The 12,191-nt window shown below is 29.5% G+C and overlaps 1 protein-coding gene across 10 annotated transcripts in view; it reads right to left on the reverse strand.

Annotated features, from left to right (window-relative positions):
- Positions 1-2,413: 2,413 nt before the first annotated feature.
- Positions 2,414-12,191, reverse strand: part of LOC107438834 (dystonin-like protein short stop) — a 223,597-nt gene continuing 213,819 nt past the window's right edge. For 9 of the 10 annotated variants that reach the window (XM_043046522.2, XM_071180282.1, XM_016051216.3 and 6 more), the window contains 3 exons: positions 10,102-10,262; positions 4,768-4,912; positions 2,414-3,523 (listed from right to left, as the gene is read on the reverse strand). In XM_043046522.2, the coding sequence (XP_042902456.1) occupies positions 3,252-3,523; positions 4,768-4,912; positions 10,102-10,262 (578 nt within the window). In that variant the 3' untranslated portion in view covers positions 2,414-3,251. Of the gene's footprint in view, positions 3,524-4,767; positions 4,913-7,033; positions 7,138-10,101; positions 10,263-12,191 lie in introns of all 10 variants that reach the window. The other variant, XM_016051217.4, reaches the window with a different exon arrangement.

A 12,191-nucleotide genomic window follows, 5' to 3' on the forward strand; every position in this document is an offset into this window, starting at 1 on the left:
CAGTAGATCGCATTGAATCTGTTACAAATTTACATTCTTATGGTTTTTAATCCTTTATGTTGCAGTTGAACATTCCTCTAAAGCAGAAAAACATTGTTATTTATTCTTCAAACTAAGTGCCAGCATCTTTTTCTTTCATGGTTAGTGAATTAGTAAATAAAGGCTCATTTTAGCATTTATTTTTTCCTCTGAAAGCAAAAATTTTCGTTTAATGTTTTAATTTATAGTACTCTGTCTTGTTTAATAGATACTATTGTATAGTATTGTTTTGTCTTATTATTCCAAATGTATGGTTGAAATCATGTCAAATTTTAACAGCTTGCTTTTTAAATAGATAAATTTTACTTACAGGGAAACATTTTGTCTAAAATATCATTATAGGCCAGTTCCAAGTAGTTGAACACGGAAATAAGTAGGGAAAGGTTTGGGTTTGCCCCCTCTCTCGAGGTGAGCTATCTCGATCCAGAGGTAAATTTTAAACATTTGGCTCTCTAAACAAGAATTTTTTTCTTATGCATCTTTTATGCCGACTCGTATAACAGCAAAATAAATGAGATAGGACCCATAATTTAGAAGTTATATAAGAGGTTTCAAGTATGTAAAACATATTTTTTATTATACACATTAACGTGTCTAAAATACGTATTTAGACAAATAAGTATTGCTTACGACTTATTTTACACTGAATCGTATAAAACCAAAATTAAACTGATAGAACTAATACTTCCAAAATTAACTTATGCATAAAATGTATAATTTCGTACTTACATCTACCTACAATTTTGATATTGCTCTATGGAAAAAATAAAGTAAGTATTGGATCCAATGTAATCTTTCACACTGGCAAAACTCTAATAGATCAGAAGTTATGAGAGTTTCAAATATTAAAGCCACAATTTTTCGCTTGTACCTTATAAAACAATTATTAGTTCTAAACTTACTCGTGATGTTATTGAATTAAATCTAAACAATTCCTCACTTGTGTAGATGTTTCAGTTTACTCCCCTGAAGAAAATAAAGATGGTGGCTTAATCTAACCTCGGGTGAACCTTAATCGAAACCTATTTTTGGCCGCTTATACCGAACGCTTTCAATATGTTCACATCGACATTGTTGGCCCCTTGCCAAGGTTTTAGATACTTGCTAACGATGATTGACCGTTTTTCAAGATGGGATGAAGCACTACCTGACGGATCAATTAGCAGAAACAGTAGCAAAAAGGCACGATTTCAACCTAGTTTTCTCGTTTCGGCGTACCACAACGTATTACATCCGATCAAGGACGCCAGTTTGAATGCCTACTCTTCTCATCGTTGAGCAGATATTTGGGATTTTAAACCTCTAGGACAACTGCTTACCACCCACAATCTAACGGACTGATTGAGCGTCAACACAGAACTATAAAAGCCAACCTGAGATGCCATTTGCAACAAAATAAATCTTAGGTAGACGCTTTACCTTTTGTTCTTCTCGGATTACGTACGGCACTAAAAGAAGATATCGGATATTCTTCAGCTGAGCTTCCGTACGGAAGTCCTCTCTGTTTACCTGGAGAATTTGCTACTAAGATCCCTAATGTCACGCACTCAGACTTCGTGTCGGCAACGACTACTCATGGCACTAAAGCCGTATTCGTTTCAAAACAACTTTCGAATTGCTCGCATGTTTTCATCTACAATAATGCTGCCCCTCCATCATTGTAACCAGTTTATCTTGGTCCTTACGTTGTCAAGCACCGAACATCGAAATACTTTGTTATTGAAATCAATGAAAAAGTCAAAAGAATTTCAATTGATTGACTAAAGCTATGCTTTACTACACAGGACAATATCAAGCATTCGCTTGATACTCACAAACCAAGGGTTAACACAGATTCACACCCTCAGTGCGAACCCCCGGACCGGATCTCGTCCTCTGACAACACGTAGTGGAAGAACCGTCAGGTTTCCACCTCATTTAAAGGATTATGTTTCTTAATAGTTTCCACTGGGAAGGGAGTGTGTAGCGTCCTCTATGCTTCCTCTTTAATTTCCAACCTCTTGTATATATATATATTTGTTTTGTGGTGAATGGCATCATGCTTTTGCTGCTGTTCCAAAAAAGTGTAAAATTTCTGTCGTCATTTATTTTACTATTTGTATTCTTGCTAAGGATTGAAAAATTTAAAGGAAAATTATTCAGCCTAAAACAGCCCCTTCAACAGGTTAAACTGATAGTTCCACTTTGTATATTTTTCAAGTGAATGAAATTCTTAATCAAGTAATAAATCAACATTTATTTTATTTTAAATATAAAGCAATAGAAGTCTTTTTAATTTTAGTTAGTTAATTTTCTAGTGTACGTATGAAACAATAGTTTTAAGTGTCAAAAATAATGTGTCCTATGAAATGTTTTAGAGAAATGCAATGAAGAACAACTTTATACAAACATTTTAATGAACAAAAACAAGCAAACAAAAAAATGTTAATGAATGAGAATGCACTCTTATATTAAAAATGTATGCAAACATTGGGTTTGCTTTCGTTAAGAAATTAATAGAGAATAAGCTATGATTAAAATAGTTCATTAAAAATACAAATATTGAGGAATGGTCATCCAAAAATAAATCATCCTCCACAGATGAGAAAACATTTTCTATATAAAGCATTGATGAAACTCTAGATTTTCTAAAAAGGTAACCATTAAAATATTAGAATTCATTAAAATGTTTTATGAAATTAAATATATTTTCAAAGAACCTATTTTCAGGGAAAGTCCACTTGGCACTTGTGTTTGCAAAAATACCTGAAAAGCACTCATTTCACCGAATGCTCCATTAAAGTAACGAATTCCTTTTTTACTAAATCAGATCTCATAGCGACAGGCTTTGACTATTTTAAAAATATGCACTATACATCGCATAAAAAGGCTTTGATCAATATTTTCAAAAGGCAAGCCACATTGTTTTGAAACATCTAATGGCCACTCAATAAATTAGGTAGTTGGAATGTTAACGGAATAAATATATTCCAGTCCAACCGCTAACCATTATTTACGTTAATGATATGATAAAAAGGAATAGTGTTAAGAGTTAATAATAGAATACCAGCTTTCTCTCCACAAAGACTTTTATCCTGGTATCACAGTTAGAAAAACAAGGAACTCGCCAGTTCCTTACGATGGCAGTTTGTATAATGCCGGATTATACTTTAGTAAAGCCTCATCACCTGTTAAAGAGTCAGCAGTAATAATTATCTATACAATTAAACTTTTCATTTCCATCGTTCTCTTTCTCGCCTCACAGGTTCAGTCTTGCTGGAAGAATTTGTGAAGGAGGGGGTGCGACGCACCGTGGGAATTTTGGTGCCGCTCCCTCGCCCGGATGTCTGAGACGAGGCACTGGGAGTGCGTTGCCTGGCACCAGATGACCCCATCTTACGGGCTCTGTAGCTATCGACATCGTTGGCCGAGAGATCACTGGCCGCTCGGCTCGGCGGACGACTGGACGGCCTGCTCGACGGCTTACCGTTACGGGTACTGAAACCTAAAATATAATTTTATTTTTTAATGACAGCACAGTTGGATAGTAGCATTTGTATCCATGTAAATTTCAAAAGCAGATTTTCATTTTTAAACAGTTTTTCATGTGTGGTAAAAAACAAACACTCCTTACTTTTTTAATTAAAGTGTTTCTGTTGAAAGGAAATAAATGTCACACATTTTCGAAATACAATTTTAAAAAAATAGTGAGATTCTGAAAATAATTCTATGCAGCATAGATCTAACTTGCTTTTGATCCATACTGTGGAATCAGGGTTGGGTTTTTGCCACGACAGTCGTAAAAACCATAAAAAACCTACTGTTTTCTTTAATTTATGGCATATAGCGGACAGTATATTATTTTCACATAATTGCCTTTATAAATATGTGTTGTAAATGATTGCTATTGATTTTGCAACTATATACATGTATTCTTATAGAAGGATATACATTCATACAGAAATATTGTAATATACTTATTGAAAATAGTGATACTTACTTTTATCATTATAGCTTGATTTGCAAAGGATTCAAAATTTTGCACTTCTTAATTGTTAGAAATAAACAAACAAACAAAAAAGCTTGGAACTATTAATAAATTCAAGAACTAAAAAGAAGAATTTAAAATTTGGCATTTCTTAAATATTAGAAATAAGCTAAACAAAACTTTCAAAACTTGTAACTACTAACAAACTCTAAGTCAAGAATGACTTGACATTCTTCAGTAATGTAATATGCCAAACAAAATGATGCTTGGAAATGTTGAAAATTTTGTTTAGTATCCTAATATTTTACTTCAAATAGTATGTTTTGATATAATCATGTTGGGAAAATGCAAGAATCTGTTCTTAAATATCTTTTAACAACTTTGTTTTCTAATTTTATTGCCTAAAAATGAATTAATTTTAAATTATAAGCAGCTAAACTTAAATAAAAAGAATTTTACCAAAACTATGGGTTTTTGACAGAGGGTTTTTTGACATGACAGTAAAAACCATGGTAAAAACCGTCATGTGTCAAAAACTTGCCAACCCTGTGTGGAATGAACACAAACAAGTTGACATAGTGTACGGTATGTTTATTGGGAAAAACAAGCAGCTACACTGAAAGTGAATTGTAACTCAATGATACAAAAAATGGACCATTTCTATATATTTCTTCAAAATTTTCAATTTTTCAAGAAGTAAATAAATAAAAAGATTGAAATACATTTAGTAGACACAAGAAGCAGATAATATTTATACGTACCTCCTGGAGTCAGTCGGTTGGGAGTTCTAGACTTTGCTGATTTTGAGCCAAAACTACTATCTGCATCACTATAACTGAAGTCACTAGCAGAATCGTTGCTTCTTTGCTTACTCATGGGAACACTGCGTTCACTTTTTTCTCTTACCTTTTCATTCAAAAAATTTAAAGAACACAAAATCATTAAAAAATTACAAATTAGAATATATATTCTTTTAAAAAGTGGTTAAGGAGATGCTAAAATTAAAATACTTTAAATTAAGAGAATTAAATTGAATACAAAAAAAAAATTATTTAATCCTTTTGATACTAAGCAGTTTGTTTTCCTTCACCCTTGCTTTATCTGTACAAAATTAAAATTGAGATCTGTATATGTTATACAATTAAAATTTTTTGACAATACATGTACTCCCAAACTTCTTGAAATTTTTTAAATTACAATTCAAATTCATAAAAATAGAATTTCCATGAAAAATGTAAAGGGAATCAACAATTCTGCCGATATTGCTTTATTTTAAAATCGAAATCCAGACCTAAAGTAAAATAATACCAATTAAAAATTCTTTTGACTTTTATAAAAAAAAAAAAAGGTAAAAAAGCTTACAGATTAAAAACTTGCAGTTATAAAAACCCATACACACAAACTTCTCATTCCTTGTTTCAGCAATGAATTAATATTCTTAAACTAAATAAATAAATAAACATTATGGTGTTCCTTCTTTCTATTATTTACAACAGTTTGTGGTACTTTTGTGCTGAATGCAACACCTTTCTATTACAGTTTTATGATTTTTATTTACACTACACAGATATGTGAAATACTTCATATAATTTTTGATCTAGAAGTTTGGATTTCCCCTCATGAAAAATCGATTTTTTGTTTGTTTGGGAGAAACATTTAAAATTATTAGTTTGAAGATTAATTAAGTTATGAAGTTAAATACAAAACAGACATTCTCGATATTTTTTTATTTTTTTTTGATATATAAGAAGTCATAACTCTTGAATGTTTAGAAAATTTAACTAGAATGGTTAGAAGTTCAATAACTGTAACATTATTTTTGTGTTTTTCGCCATATCCTTAAAACTAACTGAAACTTAAAAAAATGTCTCAAACTATTAATCTAAAGCCTTTTTATCTTGATAAAAAAAAATTACTTAACGCAAAACAATTTTTGTAAATAAATTTTAAATTTTTTTTCTATATATATTAAATATAGCACTGTTTTAAGATAGATTTTGCATTATGTTTTCACAAAAATTTGATAGTTTCTGTTAATATATTTATTCATAGAAAATGCATGTTAATTTCCAGTTTTGAAAGTTAAATGACATTTGGCGCCAATTTGCCTATGGTAAAAGTGTTCTTTAAAACCATGAAATTCGCAACTCATTTTATAAAAACTAGATTCACAAGTGACTCAGGGCGCACTTTTTTTATTGTAGTTTTTAACAGCCCCTTTGTAATAAGGTCAACTGAATAACTTCTGCATTTTATTTAAAAACGATTAATATGCTTAGTGAAAAATATAGAAAGTAAGAAAGTATGATTAATTTAGAATCTCTTTCAATTCATTAAGGCTGTTTTTCAAAGGCTTCTTTTATCATATGCAAATTTTATTTTATTGTGTGTTTGTAAAAGCCATTCTTAGCTGTTGCATTAAATTTTGATGATTACAAATATGTAAAATGTCAACATGAAAAAAAACAACCAAAAAAAAACATATATTAAAAAATAAGAAGAATTTTTAATCTCCTTTTCTAATATTTGAAAAACTGCTTGAACACAGCACTGTTTCTCAAGGCATGAATAAAAATTTATTATTTTTATTTTAAATAATATACACTATTTTGACAATATGAATTTGCAACAGCTAATCATGAGTGTTAAGTCAAGTTTGTCAGCACTTTTCATGGTCATTATGAAGAAGGTCTCTTTGTCAAAATGAAGAAATGCTAAAATTTTGTTAAAGTTAGCATTTGCCAACTCATGTTTTAATAAATAAAAAAGTTTTTCCAACGCCGCATTCACTGGGGCTTATAAAACTGTGTATTTTTTTAAAAAGTTTCATTAACTTTCAAGTTCTAAAGCTCAGATAATTCATTTCAGTAAAATTATGGCTTTATTTCAAATACTGTAACCGCATTAGCTACGAAAAATGTTGTTGAACATAATTTTAAAATGTTTTTTCCTTTTATTCTTTTCAACAAGATAGTAAGGGCTTTGAAAAACGGCTTTAATGATGCATAATGATGAAGAGAGTTTTACCCAATGGAAGACAGGAATACGAGATCCCTCTTCAGAGGGGACAGGATTATAAAAAGAAGGCTCTGGTGTTACAACTGGAAGACAGCGTAGAAGAAGGCAAGGAGCTGAAACAGAGGCTGCTTTTTGAAGAATGATCTCAAAAGTTATTATTTTTCGTTCAAGGAAATGTTAAAAAAAAAAGCTGGTAAGTGCAGTCACTCGCATGCAAATGAAGGAGAGAGGTTATTGAATAACAACTGGACAGCTTCAGACAAATTGTGACGTTCCAAACGAAAGGGGAAATAATAAACTTAAAAGGTTTTAGAGATATAAGAGGAAATAATAACTTAAAAGGTTTTAGAGATGCAACTAGAGCAATGAATAAATAAAAGTTTGCAAAATGATTATTTTTGAATAAATAAGCATCACAAACAAAATAACAAGCATTCAAAAAAGATATCTGCAGATAGAGGATCGATAAACATGCTCTACTTAACACTATTTTTCTATCATTGAGGCACTAACGATAAAAATTGTAGAATATAGATCTTTATACAAAGTTTTAAAATATAGTGAAACCTCAGTTAAGCTGACACTCTTGGGGCCAAACATTTTGTCTGTTTATGGGAAAGGATACACTAATAGCTAAAGAAATAAATTGTTTTTAGAATGATTGCAATGATATTCAAATAATCTATAATAACTATTTACATTGATATTAATTTAATTTTAATAAAACAATGATAATTTACAATAAACTTATAATAAATAACAAGAAATTTGATACATTTACATGCCTTTGTTTTAAATTTATTCAGTTGAAAAGAAAGATGTGATCGAAGCGATTTGCCGTATCTTTATGAATCATTTAGAATTTTTACACCCATTTCATCATTTTCAGATAGACAAAAAGTATCAGTTCCTCAATACAAGTTTCATTATCATGCAAAGTTTTCTTTTTGGTTCCTTTTCAGAAAAGCATTAGTTTCATCATTATCGCTCTCAATGTCATTATTTGCGAACCTATTTTAATCATTATTATTCATTCCATACTCTGCGTAATGCTTACTAAATGATAACACTTTCACCAGTCAAGCAAAACAAATTTGTTTATTCAGAAACTGGATCATCAGAATTTGTATCATGTTTCTTATCAACACTTGATAGAAAACGTGACAAGTAAAAAGGCACCAGTTTTATTCACAATCGATCTTTTGTCAAAAGTCAGAATAAATCTTTATGAACTCCTACATGATTATATTTCTGTTCTATATTTTTTACCCAACTGTGTTAAGTACAGGTGTCAAACTGATTGGAAGATTAAATAAATTAAAGAGAAGTCATTTAATTTCAACTTGTGGGGTCATCTGTGTTGTCAAGAAGAAAATATATATATAAATTAGAATTTAACATAGAAGTAGTTTTATTTTCAACTTTAGAAAAGGTGGTGTCCGGTTTGAACACATTGAAAATAACATTTTGGAGTACAAATGACAGTCTGTGTCCGATTACAAGAGAGGGTTTATTCATAGATTCACAGAGAATTAAAAATATTTCCGAAATGAGAACTGTCCATTTTGCAGGAGTGTCTGCAACATGAAGTTTCACTGTATAAATTTCTTTTTTTTTTTAAACGTAAAATACGCAAATAGATAATATGAAATTAATAACATTTGGAAATTAGCTAAACTAATTGATAGCCATCTTTAAAAAGTGGTATTTAAAATAAATATATTCTTCCAAAGACTATTCATATTTTGAAGTTTAGTAAGTTTTGAACTTTGAAATAAAGGTCATTTTGAAGTTCATAACAAACAAAAATGCGAATTTTACAAAGATAACACTAAATTATTCAATTTTTAATTTTATGAATCAGAGTTTTAAGAGAGAAAATTACAAAAAGAAATCTGCACTATGAATATTTGCACAAGGATTAAAAAAAAAGAAATTCTATTTAGGGAAGGGGAAGCTTTATGCTTTCAGCTAATTCAGTGCAAAGCTTTTACAATCGTTGTAAAGAAATATTACTCACACGTATTCTGAAAAGTGGCAAACCAATCATGATAACAGCACAGAGCTATGAATTTAAAAGGCTTTAAGGCCGTTGATACATATTTCAGAAAAACAATTCATACAGAGATTCAAGTAACAGATGCAAAAGTGGAAATCGAAGGAAAGAAAATTAAAAACCAAAAATTAACTCAAATTGCAAAAATTGTGCAAATAAACATTGATTAAAGTATAAAGTACAAAAAAAAGCTTTTATTATTTCATTAAAAAATAATATTCATTCATTAAATAAATATTTTGATTCATTAAATAAACAATAAAACTAACCATTTCAAATTTACCTTTTATGAGTAGAGCTTTAAAAGATTCGATTTTACATTCTGTAGGCAAAATTGAAGAACAAGATGAGTGTAACCATCGTTAAGAGCTCCATAATTTAAAATTAGGCCAAATTAAAAACATTATAATATAAACTCCTTCCTTTATACTAGTTTTGACAGGCAATAACTATACTGAGAAACTGTTAATGCACTGGCTGTATAGTGTTTTGTTGAGGGCAAATCGTTGAATTAAGAATTTAAGCTGTCTTTTGAAAGCCTTTTTTTTTTTAAAGGAAATAACGTTTATTTAGGTATAATAGGATATTTTTTTAACTAGTGTGAGTTTTTAGCAGTTATTCATGACTTTCAGGTCCATTTTAGCGTATCATTAGACAATGTTCTTTAAACTAAATGGCATACTATAAAGAGAAACTGCAGTTTGTGAAAATAAAAAGCATTTATGACCTAATTTTTAAAAAATTATTAACATTAAAGAAGTTATTCCCGTACTGGGCTCATTCATTGAAAATTATTCATCGATTTTGTTCACTTCTAGCTAAGTATCACCAAATTGGTTATTTTTTTAAAAAAAAGTTTAGCAACTTTTAAAACATACATGCTATTTGTTTGTTTTAAAGCCCTTTTAATGGCAAGATATTTTTAGACAAAAAAAGTGAACCACTAAACTGTTCATGAAGTGATTGTATGGTTATTTCAGATTAAATATTTATAGCTTGTATAGGATTAGTATGAACAAACCTTTGTTATGGGACCCGTTGCAGGCAATCGATTAAAGGATGCACTTTGGGAAGACTGTGATGAATTGGGACTGGCTTTAGGTTTAAAAGGTTGAAGTGACTGACTAACACCTTCTGCCAGTATGAATTGTTCTCTCAGTTCAAGATTCGTTCTACCTTTGGCTAAATAAGAAAGCAACTAAATTCATGCAAACATGCACAACATAAAAAAAAAACAAATAACTGAAATAAATATTCAAAAAGTGCATAGTGTTGATGCTCTACAAGATTTACACATTTATTCTAATGGGTAAAACATACACACATAAAATATATAGATTTTCTAATGGTATACTTAACTTTTTGTATTTCAATTCATTTTATAATGTAACTTAGAGTATAACTTAAAAAATTAATTATATGTATCTAACTATCTTCATAATTATCAATATAGTTTAAAGTAAATAATTATAGCAAACTTTTTAAATCCACCCAACGTAGATTTATTTACAGTTAATCTTTAATTTTCTAGCTCGATTTTTAAAAACATTTCCTTTGAACATTACAGTTAGAAAATATAATTTAAATAATCTAAAAATTTAAAAGTGCCCAGAAAATAATACTGCTGAGACAATGAAATACGAATAAAAATAATACTCATTCTTAAAAATACTCAGAAGTTGAAGAAATGGTTTGGATACTAACAACTTTTCTGTGAAATGTCGAAAATTAGTTTGAATGCAACAAATATTAAAATTAAAAAATGTGAGGTCAAAAGGATAATAAGTTAAATTTCGCTAATTTCATTCATTTTATATAAACCTATAGACCTTTATATTTTACCATATATGAACCTTTTATATAAGAAGGGCTATAATCTCATTTAAAATAGGTTGCAAATAGAATAATTAATTTCACATAAACACATATTCTAAATAAAAGTACACCATAGAAAGTTAAACTAGGCTAGCAAGATATAAATAAGAGCTAAAAAATGAGTAACAAGTAAATAAGGGTTTCAGCATTTCTCTGAAAAAGTATAAAAAATAAAGTGATAAAAAAAATAAATAAATGAGTGCAGTAATTGCATGCTAAAAAAGCAAAACTTTTTATTTCTTCCCACTTTCAGTCAAAGCTTTTAATTCTCTTTTTGAATTTAACATTCCTCCTCACTGGAACTTTGTGCCTTCTAATAATTTTTATTGAAACAATTTTTACCCAAAAAAAAAGAGAAAGATCTAGAATGCTAGTTTTGGTAATTATCTAAATAACTGTTCATATCTAAAGCAAGTTTTATTAGGGTTCTAAAAATGTTGAATTTAGTTATGGTTCACATATTTAACCCTCAGTGTATGGCTCAGTTTTTATACTTTCCATTTCTGGGGAGATTTTCTTTATCTACATATGTTACAATTCACATCTTTATCGGTTGTTTTAAAATAATACAAGAATTTATTGGCCTTGACGTTTTCAAAAAATATATAATACTACCATTATACTATTCAGTGTAATACTATTTCAACAGGCAGGGTTTATAAGTGAAAAAATTCATGCGATATTTTTATTTTCAGGAGAATATAATTTTTAAATATTTTATCTCAAAAAATGTTGCAGAAATTCTGTAATGAAACAGAAAATATAAAATAAAAGCTCAGATTTATGGAATAACCTAATCACTATCTTCATAATCAAGATATTTTCGTCTGTTATTCCCATATAACTCGGCAAATCCATATCTTTCATAAATGCTTATTGCGAGAAAGAAAAACAAAATATGCAACTCACAAATACGAACGAGAAAAAATCAAGCAAGAGAAGAAAAAAATCTGAACCCTCTAGTGGCAGCGAAAATAAGCATCAAATGATATTTTTTTAACCTACACCGGGAAATAGCGGGATCAGTATTGAAACAAGGGGGGAAAATTCTTAGCCCGCGATATTCACGTGACCCGCAGTCTGGGATGAAACTGATACCCAGCTCAAATTGCGAGAGCCGTACGGGGAGGGTTAATAATAACTAGAAATAATTTATTTTTAACCATGAATATAAGGCAAACATTCATTTATAACAGCAACTTTTTAAGTAACAAAGGTAATAATATTCTTTTCCAG

Source organism: Parasteatoda tepidariorum, chromosome 4 (assembly GCF_043381705.1).
Source record: "Parasteatoda tepidariorum isolate YZ-2023 chromosome 4, CAS_Ptep_4.0, whole genome shotgun sequence".
NCBI classification, from domain to species: domain Eukaryota; kingdom Metazoa; phylum Arthropoda; class Arachnida; order Araneae; family Theridiidae; genus Parasteatoda; species Parasteatoda tepidariorum.